Here is a 17,780-nt window from a genome sequence, read left to right on the forward strand (position 1 = left end):
ATCCGCCACATGGCAGCAGCAACAGCAGTCAGCATGGCTTTCAGAGGCTCTGACAGGAGCAAAATAAACAGCAGGACCACCCTCTTTTGCTACCCCTAGAACTCAGCTTTCCTAAACCACTGTCTACTTTACCTGTGGTTAAACTCTGCTCCAACTGTCCAGTGTGGATGAGAGCCAACATCCCTTCTGCACAAGACCAGGCACATTTAGGTAAACGTGCGTAACACCGGGCTGCCCATCGTAGTTTCCCAACTACAGACATTTGTTGCTTCTGTCTCAACCAAGCACTGAAGGGGGCAAAAGCAACACTTGCTTTAAAAGGCGGCAAAACAGTTACACGCTCATCACGTTCCACACGGTAGTGTGAGAATTAATTGCAAAGCTTCCAGAATACCCTGCTGGGACGGACCTCTCACTACTCTTTATCATGGGGTGTGTCCATGTACAACAGCAGAAGATGGCATCTTATCAAAAAATATTGGGGCTCTTGAGGAAGACCCTTAGTGCACATCCAACAATAAGAAACTTGGACTGCATACGTGACTTTGGAATTGTGTCTCAAGTCAAGTAAGAGATGTTTCTCTGCTTCCTTCCTTGTTTTGTGAGTTGGCATCAGAGCTCCCCTAAAAAGACTAAAAGGAGAGGAGGGGTAATGTGGTGAGTTCTGGCATACACAGAGAGTCAGAAAGCATGAACAACTTTCACTGCAGACTTATGTAACTTTGCCGGTGGTGGCACAACTCATGGAAAGCGATTTGGGCACGGATAAGGGACATTCAGTGACCTGTAAATCAAACTATTAAAATATGCCTTAAAATACCTAATGTAAAGCAAAATTATATAATCACATTACCTCGTGTTTTAATACTGAGGCTACAAAGGCTGCATATGTAACAGAAATAAAAGCTTTCTATTAAAACCTCAACTTTACAATTACTCTGAACAATTGTCCCCAGCCCTGAGGCCAGCTTTTTCTGCTCTCTCTAGAGAATCCCTTCTGGCTGACTACCCTGGCAGGTACACTGCAAGAAGTTCCTCCAAAAGCCCCTTGAAAAAGGCAGGTATAATAAAAGATGAAAATGCAGAGATGAGCAACAGTCATCCAAAATAAACACCAACATGAAACATGCTATAGCATTAGCAACATTTAGTTCAAAGAAAAAAAATCAAACAATGTCAATTTTCAATTATGTTGATTAGACACAAACTGGATAATTAGTAAATGGAATAATAATACAGGAAACACGATATGTTTGAGATGAAATGACAAAAATATTTCATAAAAGAGACGAGTTAATTTATAATCATCTTCCTCAAAAATTAAATTCTTGCTCTTCTGCAGCAAACATAAACACGTTACGTTTTGCACATCAAAAAATAATTAACCTATTCATCTAATATACAGATATTGTTCAGGAGAGGTTTCTTTTGAGCGATTTCTTTTTATCTGGAGTTTAATTTTACGTTGTGAGGGGGGGTTTAATCATTATTTCATGACTTCTACTTTTGCAGCACCCACAGAGGTAAAGACGTCAGTGCAGGTAGCCGTCCTTCTGCCAGCCAAGCGAGCAGCGCTGCCAGCTCCCGCCGGGCTCTGGTGCTGGCGGCAGGCAGAGCCCGAGGGTGTGGCGGAGGCACGCTCTGCTCCAGATACTCCCCGTCCCCGACGTGGCCGCAGATAGCAGCTACGAGGCGGCACAACTGAGACGAAGCCAGGGACTGTCTCGTATTCCTCGAGGAACCGGCTAGGTCTCTGGTCAGGTTCAAAAACGATTTGAAGTTTTCACTCATTTCAACCATCAAACCAAAGCTGAACATCAAAGGATAGGGCCCCACAAGCGCCTAAAAAAAGTCTAATCCAGGGACTCACGGCACCCTTTTTCACATCATAAACAATTTGAAATACTTACACCGCTTCCCCCTCCCCGCAATACCGCCGCTTAAGGTCGTACATCAGTTTCAGCCAGACAATGCTTTGATGCCGCCAGATTCCCAAAACCCTTCTGAGCACGTTAATCATTTGGGGAGACGGGCTGAGGATTACTGTGCCTTGGAAAGGATCCTATCGTAATCACAGCTCAGAGATCCTAAAACGCCCACCACAACCGGAAGCGCTGCTGCACTTCTCCAGTTCTCCCAGAGGAATACTGGTGAGGGAGCAAGGGGTTGTATTTCAGCAGGAAATGTTAATTTTAGATTTATTTGTAATGCATGTTTGCCATCTTTTCCCAATCAATACATAGATTAAAATGAATCATCATCTTTGCTCTCAAGGCAGCGGAGGAGAAAGAGACCCAAAAACACAGCTGGGAACTTCTGTCTTCCCAAACTGTAAATCCATTGCTACGCTGTCTGGGAGTGAGAAAGCACGTGTGGCAGAGGAACTAAGGCTAAAGGGCTATGTACTACAACTTTTATCCTCACCTTCAATTTTAGGACACGTATTAAAAGTGTAACTCCATCTCTGCTCTCTCACTAAATAAATAATTATGGGGCCAGAAGGTTAGGGAGCCTCAGATGAGGCTGCTATGTTGCTATACTGCCAACTGCTATGGGATCTGAAAGCTTGACACATGCTGGAGAGTATCACCTCATCAATGTTCCCAGCTGGCTTGGGAGGCGAAAACCCAAATATTACTCTTAAAGGCAGGTCTCTAACACACAAGTAGCCAACCTCTCCAGATAAGCTTCAAGAAACATAGTCACTACAAATGCATGGTAGGTAAGGAAAGACAAAATGGCAACAAGCAATCGTAGTCCAAAAATATTTGCATGGTTTCGAGTAAGTGTTATATTTCATAGAAGCAAATTAAAGATCATGTTGCTTCTCAGCGTCTTTACTTAAAAGACATTTAAATCCGTGCCTTTCCATACACTTATCGCCGTTCAAACTATTTTCTTGTAAAATAAGCTTTTTAAAATTTTTTTTTCTTCCTTCTTACTGCGTCAACGTAAACAGCTACTTTGGTGTAATGTCAGTTTTCTCCCCAAAAGGGACTACCCAGCCTAGTCACCAATCTGCAGTAAATGTTCTTATTTGATAAGGAGGGATTGACTTTAGGTTTCAAAATGTTGGCAAGTGCACTACCGTATCTGTATGGTAACACTTCACAGTATCCAGCCCAATCCTAATCTCTCGGATCACACTTTCAGCTAAGTACTGTGACTGCTCCGTTTACATTGTAAATAAAACGCTAATTCTTAGAAACAGAGAGATTAGTAAATTGAAGCATCGCACATTTTTAACAAAGGGCAGATGCTATTTATCTTTATGATACAGAAGGACAAGTCAAGAGCTAACCAAACTGACAAACGTAAGGGCACTTGTAATTTGTTTTGTCACGCTATCAGGAACTCCACATTATGATAAAGTATCATAGCGTATACAATATTTATGATGATGAGCTTTTTACATGTAGCATACTGTGCGCTCAAAAGCTGCATGCTCCAGCTACTCCTTAACTATGTATGACAACACTGAACTGAAAAATTCAAAGGTGACTGTAGTAGTTTCATTTCAAAATAGTAGTTTCATTGACTAAACTCTTCCAATGAGCATGACTACAGCAACTCTCAGGATTGTTACTATTTTATTTGCCAATTCAGTAAGGAAATAACATACCCCTTAATGGAGAAATACTGGATCTACACTATGTGGGGGCTGTGGGTGTTTACAGAAGGACAAGGACACAGAACACACCACTGACTCTGCACCAATTTATGCCCTTAACGCTATCAAACGCAGAGAAACTCCATTCACATCCCAAGTATTATTTTACATTAACAATGACAAAAATGAGGGAACAGTTTTAAGTCCCTCAATTTCTCTCATCTATTTATGAATTGCAGCTACCTCATAAACATCTATTCCTTGTTCAGACTGCAAAACTGTGGCAGGTTCGGGGGAGAGGGTTGTTTGTTTCATTTTGGTTTGAAATATACTAGCAAACCGCAAGCGGACAAATTGTTTTGTCACTTGCTTACTCTCAGGGTGGTTGACATAATAATAAAGCAAAGAGGATATTATTTGTCAAACGTTAAGGATTTCCAATATTGAAATCTTGCTGCCTTTGGGGGTCAATAAAGAGCAACGTTACAAAACATACTAAAGTTAGCAGTTTGGGCTGCTAATTTTACATGCCTGTTTCACCAACGCACAGTTAAAAATAGATAAAACAGATAAGAACACTGAACAAAGAGATGCACTGGACAATTATCTTTCTACTGGCATAGTCTATAGTGAGCTTTTTAACCTTTTCTATTTATAAAAGATATAGATTTTTTAAGTGATACTCAATGGGATTTCAATCTACAACTGAAATTATTTAAATGTATTTTATTTTTCTTAGTACTTTCTTGTTCCCTTCCTAATGGGATACAATAATGAGATTTAAAATATTTTAATAAGGGCATCAGGCTACTTGCCAACGGGCTCGAATGCTAAATAAGAATCTTTACATCTTCTAAGAGCCAGGAGAAGGAATCAGTGCGATGCACTTGAAACATGTATGTACATCGCAAATATAATAGTTCTAATTCACTAGGAAAAAAAGTACACATTCACTTCAGTTTATTAGGCCTCATTATTTTCAATGAGGCTAAGGGGATGATTATCTTTAGCTGCTCCATCATGGCCTAAAAGCAAACATTCTTCCCGATAAGGACAACAGTTATTAAAATATAAGGTGACGTTAAAATGTTTAATTTAAGTTACAACAGGTGAAATTTTGAAAACCATGGCCGATAACAGCGTTTTCTACCATGATTCTGTCCAGATCGGTACTATGACTGAAATCCTGACTTTTGAATTTAATTTTTTAGAGGAAAACAAAGCAGCATAACAGACTGACTCGCATCTACACAGTAAACAAGCTTATTCTCTGCTCTGTAGCCTTCTTTTGGTATCATTTGCTTACAAAATGATAATGTTTATAAACAGAATCGACATTCTGTCTCCTTATGTCTGGGGGAAGGAAAAAAAAAAAAATCACCTTCAGATTAACATGGTAATTTATGCCAAGCAATTCTGGAGGCATATCTGTAACATCACCCCATACATATTATTCATGTTACCTTAAAAACCAGCAGCAATCCATAAATGCATTTGCTAGCACATGTTTTTAAAAAAAAAAAAAAAAAAAGGGAAGAGGAGAGAAAGAAAAAGAGAAATTCAGATTTACGGAGGAGAGCCTTACCTCTCAGATACATAACCCGTCCGCAGATTTAGCAAAATCATTTCAACAGCCAGGCCTTAAGCACTTTTTACAGCAATAAAATGCCGCTTTTAAACTTCCTGTTTATTGAAATATTAGCACGGCTTTTTTTTTCTCAGTGGCACTTTACCAGCATTTCTCTGCAGTTAAAAGCCAGGGCACCGCTCAACCCAAGAGCGAACGGGACCGGGGTGGGGGGGGTGAACCCACCCCAAATTAACATTCTGGATGCAGTTTTAGCGCCGTTGGACTTTTTTATTGAAGGATGAATTATACCCGCAGCCGACTCTCCAGTCCCCTGACTGCGCCTCGCCCGCCTTTAATTTTTATTTCTGTTTATTTTCTTGATTCAAATACCCCAGCTACCGCCAGCGGCCACCAGGCAAAGTTGCGCCGGCGATGCGGCCGTCAGGGGAGCCCCGCTCCCCGCCGGCGGCCGGGGAAGGGGGGGGGGGGTGCTCGGAGGGGCCGGGAGCGGCGGTGACGAGCACACAAAGCGCGGTGGCGGCGGGGGCCGATCGCCTTCCCCCCCCCCCCCAGCCTCACCACCACACAGCCCACCACCACCACCACCGCCACCGCCGCCACCCCCACCCCCGGTCCCCCACCGCCGCGACCAGGCCGGCTACGACGCGACGCGAGGCGAGATCGTTACCTAGAGGCAAGCCCTTGTTTAGTAAGTGAGAACTTCCCATTTGAAACGCTACGTCCGCGCTCGCCGCGGGGAGGAGGCCGGGGGGGCACCGCCGGAGCTCCGCGACGGCGAGGCTGGCAATAAAAATACAACCCGCCGCCGCCGCCGCGGCATATGGCGGCTACTCCGTGGGCGCCCCTGAAGTGAGGCGCCTCGGCGCGCGCGCGCGGCCGCGCGCCCGCCCGCCCCTGCGCGCCCCCGCCCGCCCCTGCGCGCCCCCGCCCCCGGCCGCGCGCACGCGCGCCGCCCGCCGAGGGGCCTGGGGTGGGGAAGGGGGAATGGGGGGGGGGGGGGAAGGAGGGGGGGGGAGGCCGCTGCCTCCGCCGCCGCCGCGGGCGGGGCTTTCGCGCCCCGGCTCGATCTCCTGGTTCTAGGTAGGCACCGAAGATAGAAAGAGAGAGGGGCGGGCGCTAAGCGGGCCTAGGGCCTCACCCTCCGTTCGCCGGCGTACGGTTTGTGGTGCGAGAAAAAAGCGTGCACCGAAACCTTGAACTGCTTTTAGGGCTTAACGTAGCTACTTTGGGTTCAGTTTTGTTGGGGTTTTTTTTGTTTAAACTTCAACAAAGTTAGCGCTAGCTGCGTTCGACGCCCTCCCCGGCATCCCAAAACGTCGGCACTTCTGCTGTTTCTTTATTTTTTGTGATTCAGCTGAGGCTTTTCCCGCTTATAAATTAACAGGGATGGAAAAAAAAAAAAAAAACCAAAACCCCAGAACGATCCAATTTTGCTCTTAGCGAGTGTAAGCGAGGTTTGCTGCCTCCTGCCTCACTGATCCGCCCTCGGAGCCCCCGTGCCACACTCGAGGCCCAAAACTGTCCCCATGGTCCCAGCCGGAAAGCAGCAGGGCTGGGGTCGGAACCGCCAACGGTGGGGACAGGTTTAAAGGAAAAACAGCAAATTGGCCAAATACGGATATTTTTTCCCATTGGGGATGTCCCCCGCACATTCCCATAAAGCCCAAAGCGTGCTGGGCGATCGGTGCCGGACCCTCCTCAATCCTCACCCTCGGTCCCTAAATGCGAAAACACCATTTTATTAGTAAGTTATTCCTCGTTGAAACTCCCCTGTAACACCTCAGGTGTCCGGTTCCCACACAGAGCTCCTCAGGATGAACACCTGGATCTGCTGCCCTGGAAAGCCCCGCCAGACTACAAAAAGGACCAAATTCTACTGTAACAATACCGTCCGGTGGCACCAAATTAATCACAATTTATTGACCGTATTTAAGCTGCTCGCACCATCCTGCGTGGGGGCATAATTAACAAAACGTCACTCCAGCGCGGGGTCGATCCTCAGAAACGGCTGCTGGAGCCAACCGGCGCCTTTTTGGGGACAAGAAAGGCCAGGTTTCGATGCACCCGAAAACCGGCGGCTGTGCTGAAGCCCCCCCCCCGGGGTCAGAAGCCCCACGGGCCACCGGTGTCCCCGCTGCGCAACCCGGCCTCCACACGCAGCCCCGCGCCCCTCTCACCCCCTCGGGCGGGATAACGCCTGCTTCCACTGACGAGGGGGACGGACAGAAACGCAGCATTTCGCCTTTGCGCTGCCCCGAGCGGAACCGAAACCGAGATTTGGGTCAAAACCAGGTGTTATCGCCAGCGCCCAAACCCCGGCGACCCCCTTTTTTCCCCGCTCCCTGCCACCACACACGGGGGAGGGGGTGTGTGTCTCCCCCCCGAGCCCGCCATTCGCCTCACCGCCGAAGCAGCGGTGGCGGCGGCGGCGGCGGACGAAAACCAAAGTCGACGCGGCGCCCCCGCGGCCGGCTGGGTCAGCTGACGGCGGCCCCGCCCCGCCCCGCCCGGGCGATGAGGGAGGGGGGGGTGAGGGTGGCGGAGGCCCGCAGCGCCGCCATGGCCCCGCGCCGCCGTCTTTCCCCCCGGTTTCTCCTCTCCTGTCCGCAGCACCGGGAGCTCCGGGTCCCACCATCTGAGAAACTTTTACTCCTCTCGCGTAGCCGCCCCGCTCCTCCTCGGATCCGCGGCCGGGAAGCAGATGACAGGGTGTTTTCGCTCGTTCCGTCCCCTCCCCACAGACGAGCCCGGCTAAACGAAAACCCCATCTTTTGCTTTTTTTTTTTTTTTTTTCTAGAACTAAAACGCTGGGTTTCTGTCAGCGGTTACGCCGCAAAGGGCCCCAAAGCCCGCGCTGCCACGGCAACACCTCAGGGGTGCGCGGGGACCCGCCGCCCCCTCAGATAACAACTGAGGGCCGGGGGGGGGGACGACGGGACACGAGAGGTCAGGCTCTGGTAAAATTAAGATACAAGCGCCGATTCTCCTCAGGAGGAGAGAAATGGCAAAGCTCTTACCAACTTGGAGGCGAGGGCAAGCGGGCCGCCAAGCCGGGCCCCGGAGGAGTCGGGGGTGCCCGCGGTGAGGGGGAGCGGGCTCGGCGAACATCCCTCCGTGCCGCCGCCTCACGCCATGCCCAGCTCCCCGCGCCAAGTTTCGGTACCTCCTCTCAAGGCGTTTTTAATCGTGTAGCGGGATGATCCGAGAGTTAATTCTGCCGACTGAACTCCCGGACCGGCCGTGGGTGATTTTTCAAAACTAGCGTACAGAAAGGGAGGGGGTAGACACGAAGATTTTGGAGTTTTTTTTCTTTTTGGATTGTGCAGGATTGGTCTGCAACACTTAGGATACCCGCGGTGACGGGTATTATCAGAGGTAGCTAATAGAAATAGTTATAGGGACTCCTGGGCAGCATTCACTAGTAATTCACTTCGTTAAGTGACACGCCCGATACTAGGAGCGGATCATCTCCTCTGTGTTTCCATATGCACAGGCTGTAGATTTTCCTGGGGGTTCGGGGGGGTTGGTTGGTTTGTTTGAGAGGGGAGTATCTGAACCCAAAGGTTATAAAGGGTGGCTTCAGCCTCCCAAGTTGTGTTTCAGGAATCCATCTGGGGCACAAGTAAAGGATTTTAGCTTATAGGCAGCCTTTAGCAACTTGGCTCCAGCTCCCTAATAACTTGTTTTTCCCCATCATTCTCCAGGTAGTGTCCATTTCACAGGGTTATCCAGCAGGATCGGGAGGTAACTCCCAGGACAAGTTTATGCAGCCCCTGACTTTCTTCATTTTCCTCCTGTATTCATGGGAAAGCCTTTTGTGGCTCCCTATAGACGTCTCAGGCATCCCTCAAACAACAGTTTCTGTAGATTCTCACTGTGCATCACTAGGGCAGCATCTAGCCAAGCGCCTCATGTGGGGTTTGTATAAATAAACAAATTTGGTTTTAATCACTTTAAAGTGGTTAACCACTTTATTGCCATTTATAGATGTTAGCAAATATAAAAATATATACATATCAAAGCTGTAAGAAGAAAATCATGATTTTTTTTTTTTTGCACTACTTAAGTTGCCATGTGGCAAACCATCAGCAGGAATGAGCATTAGGAGTAGAACATACTTAAACCGCAAGTGAAATATCTGTGAATACCAATATGGATATGGACATATCTCCAGGAAAAATTAATAGCAGAAAATGAAAATTCAGAAATGAAGTTAAGGGTTCAGTTACATTTTTTTATGGAGAAAGATAAACACTTACAGGCAATGAGACCATTTCCTCGGTGGGGTTACATGACTGGGCAAATGTTTAGTTCTAAACTGGAACTGCTGCTTCGAGGAGGGAGGGGAGTGTGGTACAAAATATTATGACAAGGGGAGTGCTCTAAGTGAGGATAAGTTGGCATGATGAACAGATGGAGTATTCAATAACAGGAGGTTATTAATACTGCAGTTTGGTATTCTCTACGCTACTTCATGAAGGGATTCATATGCTTGCTCTTTTTCCTTTCTGATTGTACACAGACTTAACAAATACACGTACTGTAGGTAATGCCGGACTTATTTCCCTCCTGGCGCGCGCGCACACACGCATCACAAATTCATGTTTCCTGGGAAAACGTCAAGGGCTGGATCCTCAGCTGATTGTAACTGGACCAACTGTGTTCCTTTCAGTAGCGGAAAGCCGATTTGCACCTGCTGAAGGAGAGAGGTTATCTGACCCTGTCTCCCCAATCGAAAGGTCTCTCCACCCTGCTCTTTGACAGCTGCCACCAGGCACCTGCTCCAGAGAATAAACTATGAAGACTCTGGGATGGAAAAGAAAACAAAGTAACCCAAGAGTGATTGAAGTCTTCCTTCAGAACACAGTGCAATGCTCTTTCTGTTTAAGAAAGTCAAGCTCGCTTTCACCCAGAGTTCAGTCCTCCTCCCCTACACGGCTTCCAGTGGCCTGGTTTTAGACTGGACATGAGAAAAACCCAGGCACAGACCAGCTGACTCCAGTCAAGCCTTCCGCTGCCCCCATCCGTTTTATTTCCTATGTTCTCCAGCTCGCCTCTGGGTCACCAAACATTGTCACCTTCAAATCTTTTGGACTATGACTTGTACAATATAACTAAATCTTCCACAAAACATAACAATCCCCATCCTTTTATCACATTTTGGCACTGCTGTCACTGCAACTTTTTTTTTTTTTTTAACAGTAATGTTACACAGCTGAGTGTCTTCTGTGTTTTGCACTAAGAATTACAGCATTTTTCAAAGCCCCCAAACTGTTTCTTGGCTTCTTAAGAGTCAGCTGGAGGAGCACATGTGCTGAAGAGTAAATACATTGTTTTAAGTGTATCTGTTAACAGCCATATGTATAATTTAAGTACAAGTTTTATTCCCCTCAGAATGTCTAATCATAAGGGCATGACCTTGGGCTTTCACAAATTAGATACATTAGGGTACGATATCTTTAGCAGATGTGACTTTGAAGATACTGAAAGAGGAAGTTTTACTGTTGTATCGTCTAAGCAACGAGCCAAGATGCATGTTGAATGCTCTCTAAAGTGAATAATGAGGTTTGACAATATTCTTACATCTAGATACTGAGATTGTGTACTTACAGATTTTCTTTAGTTTGTCATAGCTGTGCATGCTGGCTCTTTCATGCATGTTTTGCTTCATTATCAAATATGCGTCATTCATTGTAAAATCATAATTTTAAAAGCTTTGTGCATTTTTTAATCAAAATGTAAGATTACATTTCAAGGGAATATCTTAACTTTTGTGAACAGTAAATCTTGCAGATGCTATTAGGAGATCCTAAAAGGGATTTATGTCAGAAGAAAAGAATGGTTGGATAAAGCAGGCCCAACACTTACACTTTATCCTAAAAATAGATCTTTAAAATGTGTAATCAAAATAAGTCAATACAATTTATTTAAAATCTGGAAAGAAGACTTTGTTTGGATTTAAATCTTTCCTTAATTCTTTTGCTCAGATCCTGAAAAGCATTTGTTCATAAAACACACACATAGAGATCAGTCTACTTTCATTTTGCAGTTGCATATTTTAATTACAGCTGCTTTTTTTATGTATAACTTCCTCTGTGTGAAACTTCCCACTGTAGGAAGTTAATGCTTTCTGGTTGATGTGAAAGAGAAAGGCCATATTGGAGAAACATTTTCAGCAGGTTCTGAGGGGAAAATGGAAAAAAGAATAATTGACAAAAGAGAAACACTTCATCTTTAAGAAATGGTGGTCATCACAAGCATGAAATAAAATAGATGACCTTCATCTACTGTAAAAAAGAAGGTTTGCTGAGGGATCAAAGTCGTAGATTAAAGTTCCACTTAATGAACAAGAAGTTCAGCTGTGTCAAACATTCAAAGTCATTTTTGAAATGCCAAATGCGCATTGCTCCTTTCTCAGAATGGAATGGCAATACTAGCTCTATGCTGGAAATAACAGCCATACAAAAGTGAAAAAGCTTGCAGTGCGCTGAATGAATGGAAGAATAAATTCCCTTCAAACCAGTGAACACAAAAACCCTCTCTCCTCTGATGTTATCTGTATTAAGTGACTAAGGGATTTTCTTCTTGATCTCACCCTGTTCATACAAGTGCTAAAAACACAAGAACCAGGGTGGAATTAAATCCTCTGCATTTTCAGGTTATCGTGAAATGAGAGGTATCGTTTTCCATCTAGGCAGGAGGAGTTAACAGACCATTTCCAGGAAAGTCTGTGTTCTGGCTGAAGAGAAAAAGAAGATAGAGATGAACAGCAGAAGAAACCTATCGAGAACCATTAGTGGATGTCAGCCATTGTCCATCTGTTCACAGTGGAATAAATCCAGACCTGAAGGAACAACTGCAACCTGCCCCATATGGCTCACTCCCTTCTGCGCTGGCAGGGCTTCTTTGGGGATTTGACATTGGATGAGGTAAAGGAGAAGCAATGCAATCTGTGTTCCCAGGAACGAACAGCCAATTAACATGAAAGAACAAAAAGTGGGTTAGTAACCCAGGGGAAGATTTTCTCCTTCTCACCTGTCTGAAATCCTGGAGCTCATTCAAACTCTGTAAGTTGCAGAGATACTATTCTGAGGTTCCTACTACTGATGAAGTCCTTAAAAATTTAACTTTAGCTAGTACCAAAATTATGTGGGCAGTGGATAGCCCCTCAATAGATGAGCGAGACCATTGATCCAGCTGTCTTCCCAAGGTGTTAAAGAAGGCATTTGGAAAGAATGTATTACACTAAAAATTTCATTTGAAATTATAATACAATATACTTTCAACATAACAAACTAGCACAACAACATTCTGCATTCACCTTTACAGAACTGGATTGCAGCAAGCTACTATTGAGCAGTAATTTACTTCTCAAGTTTTAAATCAGTCTGGGCCTGGTCATGTATTCTTTTCTGTATGATTAAGGGCAGTAGGCTCAGATCTGTACAGAATAGTTATGACATCTGATTGTCTCTTTAAAATTATAATGAAAAACAGATACTCTTTGTGATGCTGCATTCTGTATGCAAAGAGAGAGACATACATATTAAAGCCAACTGAAGGGATCAAAACCTGCAAGTTTGTAGTAGATTCAATAACCTGTTTGGTGGTAGTAATTTCACAGGTAATATGGATAATAATTAACCATCCAGTGGCATAAGCAGAACCAGTGGATGTCCTGAGTGAACTTGCTGTTGTGGGTATGTCTTCAGTCTTAGGACAGTCTGCTGAGAAACTCAACGGATGCAGAAAATCTAATTCAAAAGTGATGTGCAAGGTGTACCTTCGCCTACACGGATTCAAGGGCAGGCCACTGCCTATGCCACTTTCAGAAGAAAGGAGAGAGATGCTCAGGTTGGAGGCTTGATCTCTGCTCTAGCTCTGAAGCCGTAAGCAGTTCAGATTTGCCAGTGTTACTTCAAATGCGAGGTGATTATCTGCTCAGAAGTGGGATTAATTATTTTGGGTCTGGCACCATGCTAAAGCAGCAGTAGGGGCATCTCTAGGAGATGCTGTATGGTCACACCAGTTTGGACTGGCAGTAAGTTAGTGCTCTGTGGTCTCTGTGCTGCCATGTAATTTGCAGTCTATTACCCTCTACCTCCTCTTTAGTTCCCTTATAACATACTTGGCATCTTATTTTTCTCAAAGTTGCACAAGTAGCCAGGAAAAAAAGCTATAGTTGTATTGGAGATAATTTTAAAGTTCCCAAACAATTATATTCACACTTAGAAATGTCATTCATTCACTAGGTGGCACAGAGAACATCATACTTCCTTGTTTGAAACACATACCACAAAACTGCAGACCCCCTCAGGAAAAATAAAGGTAGGTATGAAATCAAAGCAACATATCACTAAGCGTTTATCTAGAGACTTTTCTCTCAAACTAACCACGAGGCTCACCAAACTGAAAAACAAGCAAGGACACTAAAGGATGCCAAAAGCAGAACAATGTCTGTTACGTGAAAATGTCCATTTGCTGTCAAGGACCTTGAGCACAACCACGTACTGGGATTACATACATTTATGACATTGAAACGAACTCTCTGCTTTGTCTAATTTGCTTGGGATGATTACAAGTTATCAGTCTTGAATTTCATCTTCTTCCAGATTGAACACTGCTTTGTACCCTCATGAAATACTGCACTACCAGCACTCCACTATCACCTAGTGCTAAGATAAGAGAATGGTTCATTCGTGAGCAAAAAGTGACCTCTAGTGAATCATCACACCAGCTCCTGAGACAAACATCTCCCTGGCAGCACCTTGACTTTCACTGACTGATCACATCCACATACAATTAAAATCTGGTAATGCTACACCGTAACAGTAGTCAGCATCTGTACACCATCGGCCAAGCACTTCAGGTACCTTCAGTAACTCACACTTTGCACAGAAGCTATAACAAATAGCAGAAAACATTTGCACATCAAAAAACCTGAACGCATATGTTTGAACATAATAAAAACTGCCTATTAGAGAATTTAATGGACTATAATAAGAAGTGTAAGCTCTAACTGGATTTTTTTTTAACTTGTTTTAATTTAATTTTAAAAGTAGTATATCCAGAAATTTGTAAATAAAGTAAGAAAAACATCCTATTAAATATGTAAAAATAATAATAAGCTCCATGAGCAGCCCTTTGTGCTCTAAGAAAACAGGAAAATTAGAGTGGAGAAAAACAGTAGCAAAGAGACAGGCAGTGAAAATCAATTCCATACTTACAACATATGGAACAATATACAGGCTAGGCAATCCATAACAGTGAATGGTTGATGATTTTAGAACAGTAAGGAGAAAGTAGCAAGGTTTCATGCGTAAAACACATATCCCATTGGCCACAGAAACACAATTCATGTTCTCTGCCTCCATATGTCCAGCAACATACTAGTATTTTTATACCCCTCCTAATATGTGTATATTTTTCTAACAAACATTTTATAGGCAGTTATTGGAAGGTATATCTTTTTTCTTTTACTAAACCAAAATAAAGACTCTTGTGCAACTTTTTTACTTCTCATTCTTAAGACTTAAAACTCAATAGCTAAAAAGTAAACTGCAAGAAATCCTTATCCCTATGCAAGACTCTTAAGATACAATTCAAATCCTAAAGGACCATCAGTTTATGTGCCAGCTTACACAGCGAGATGGTAACTTCCTGTATATTGAAAACGCTCCCCTTGAGTTTATCTTTGTTGCCAAATGCCCTGACTTACAGACTAAGGCAGCACTGTGCATGATGACAGGATGGTATTATTTAAAGATTATTGGATAGACTTTCCAAAGGCCTTACCAAATTACATGAAGAAAATGCTGCGGAGATAACACATCTCATGAAAATGTTTGCTAAACCGTTGCCTTTGGAATGGTTCAACTCCTCTACACAGGAAAACACCATCTGACAGAGATGTTTTGTTGCATTTGTATCACAGCACAGCACAACTGTGGTCCTACAAATGTCTTTTGGGAACTCCATCATCTCATAACGACCATTACTCTCAACAGCAGAATTGTCGGTGCAATTTTAAAGATAGTTACTGTTGTGCCAGGCAGGCGTTGGCAAGGCGGCCGGGCTGATACATCTGCAGTATTTGTGATTCATGATGACACTGTGGAAAGCCCACAAAGAGTTCATCATGAGCTATAAACAAAAGGCATTAAAATAAATAAAAGAACTTTCTATGATAGTTTTAGAAGGTAAATTTCCTAGAACAGGCTACTGAATAGAAGAGGATTTGGAACATTATATCAGCTTCTGAAACCAGTTTCAGTTAATGCACCATGCTGCTTATCTTACTCTTTTCAGGTTTTTTTCATTTATTTTATCAAGACAATTATTCGGTCTCTCAACATATGCTGTCTTTTTTATGAAGCAGGGTACCTAATACTGCTTTTGTGTAATGAACTATGATTTTTCACTACACTGATGTGCCATTTGAGCTACCAGGTCACAAGAAACACAGTAAGCAATTAAAAATCTGCAACACTGGTGCAATTAAAAATTTTAAAGTTTTAATTTTCATTGCCTAATTCTAGGGAACATCTTAGGGTATACAAAAACTATTTTTTAACTTGCTTCAAATTCTCATGTTTTATTTGGGTCCTATTTATTCCTATGACCAGCAGAAGAGTCATTGATATTAGAATCAGCTTTTATTAATTTGTATTACTTTACGTATCTGAAAGAATGATCACAGTACAGGGTTGTACATCACCTTGGGAAGAGTAAAGTTCAGCAGACATACACAAAAAGGGAACTACTACCATGCAAACAGATTGGGTTCTTAATTAAAATGATTTGATACGCCTTATGAACAGTACAAGTTATATCACAGATGATGAAGTTACCTTAGGAAAAATGTACTTTAAATTAACTAGTGGAGGCTAAAGACAGCTGAGCTGTAATAATAAGTAAATGTATATAGATAATATATGAATAATTAATTAGCTTTTCCTGAAAGACCTGGAAACAAATGAGGGTACTTTGTGTATCGTTGTACTGTGCCGATCTGTAACTAAAGTGGCTTCTGAGACCCATGACCCAGAAAGGTTAAAGTTTGTGTCTTTCCCAGAGGCTGCACCTACATGATTAACATTACAGAGAAACCCACATCAGAAAAGAACCATCACAAGAGAGGAATGAACAATAATTCATGTAGATAATAAATAGTCTAAGGAGAATAAAAACCCACCCTACCTTGGTTCAATAAGTGTATTTTGAATGTTTTTCCTTTTAAGCACCACAACTGTAATTTCTACTAAACACCAAGTACTGAGAGGGAAGGGGTGATTTTTTTTTTGTTTCTTGAGGTTTTACAATCACAACCAGAGCTAAGTGTTCTCAGTCTATTCCTGGATCTTTCCTGACAAGAGATTTCCAATTGTGCTAAAATCTATGGATGTTTTGAGATGTAGACAGATGTCTGCGAGGCCATAGGCTGAGGTCATCAAACTCATCTCATTTGTGACCTAAACCTAGTCTCTTGGCTCTCTTAAAAAAAAAAAAAAAAAAAAAGGGGGGGGGGGGTATAAGAGCGATGGAAGGGACACCAAAGAAACTGTTTGCTAATTTATCTAGAAATTTGTTCTAGTTAATTTTTAATCTAATAGCACACTCAGGTTTTTGTAACATACGGCCAACATGATACACATTGAGAAGATATATATTTGCTCATCTATCGTTACTACTCCTCACAGTGTACTTATTGTTTCTGGCATTATTAGCAGGCAACTGTCTATTATTTCCTGATCATCTAACCAAGCAACTTTTCGAGAACTCATGCTTAAATCTCATTTCAAAGGCAGTTTTACTGTACTAAGTGGGTGAAATGGCTTAAATTTATAGTATTTTACATAAATCTTTATTTATCAATGAACGATAAATAAATGAACGATTTCTCAGTTCTTGAAACATCCCAAGAAAAAAGTGCCACGCTGATGCTGACATAATTTCTGCTGCTTAAGGAAAGATAAAATTGGGTCTCTCAAAGCTGCAGGCAAAATACTACAATGGATAACAAATATTCCTTGTGTATACATGACTGGAACGGCTGTCTCCATTGGGCACTGACTGTACGTTGCAGGGCACAGAATGGATTCGGAGAAGATTTTTTGTTTGAATCAGTTCATGTGTACATGCAGTATTCAAACAGCTTATTTTACAATCACTGCTACCTGCTCCCTGACCCCAGAGATGCCTTCTTGCTTAAAACAACCATCAAATCTCCAAAACACTACAAAAACCCCACAATGTAAATACTTACATATACTTATTGCACAGGGGGTTCTATTTAAAAAAAAAAAAGCAGAGATACACTGATAGTAAATTTTCTGAATCTTATTCCCTTTGATGGCTGCAGGGTAGCCTAAATTTTTACATATAATCCACCGTTACCATCACCACTGTTTCCGTTCTGCTCTTAAAAAAAGAGAAAAGGAGAAAAAGGTTTTTTACAGGAGCATTAACAGTTCCACTTGCCCTGTGGCGAATGGGGAAAATACGTCAATGTGAATTATTGTACTGTCTCCATGGATCAAGGTTTCTCTTAGTGCTTTCAAAATTCCACTAACAGAAACA

At 43.1% G+C, this 17,780-nt stretch overlaps 1 protein-coding gene across 10 annotated transcripts in view; it reads right to left on the reverse strand.

Annotated features, from left to right (window-relative positions):
• The window catches only part of CTBP1 (C-terminal binding protein 1), a 244,656-nt gene that overhangs the window by 64,267 nt on the left and 162,609 nt on the right, over nucleotides 1-17,780 (reverse strand). For 2 of the 10 annotated variants that reach the window (XM_030016169.1, XM_030016163.1), the window contains exon 1: nucleotides 8,219-8,324. The exons of 3 other annotated variants lie outside the window; for them this stretch is intronic. In XM_030016169.1, coding sequence (XP_029872029.1) covers nucleotides 8,219-8,309 — 91 coding nt within the window. In that variant the 5' untranslated portion in view covers nucleotides 8,310-8,324. Of the gene's footprint in view, nucleotides 1-5,073; nucleotides 5,108-5,195; nucleotides 5,224-5,868; nucleotides 6,085-8,218; nucleotides 8,325-17,780 lie in introns of those variants that run through there. 5 more of the 10 variants (XM_030016255.2, XM_030016194.2, XM_030016186.2 and 2 more) reach the window with 5 other exon arrangements.

This window comes from Aquila chrysaetos, chromosome 1, assembly GCF_900496995.4.
Source record: "Aquila chrysaetos chrysaetos chromosome 1, bAquChr1.4, whole genome shotgun sequence".
Classification (NCBI taxonomy): domain Eukaryota; kingdom Metazoa; phylum Chordata; class Aves; order Accipitriformes; family Accipitridae; genus Aquila; species Aquila chrysaetos.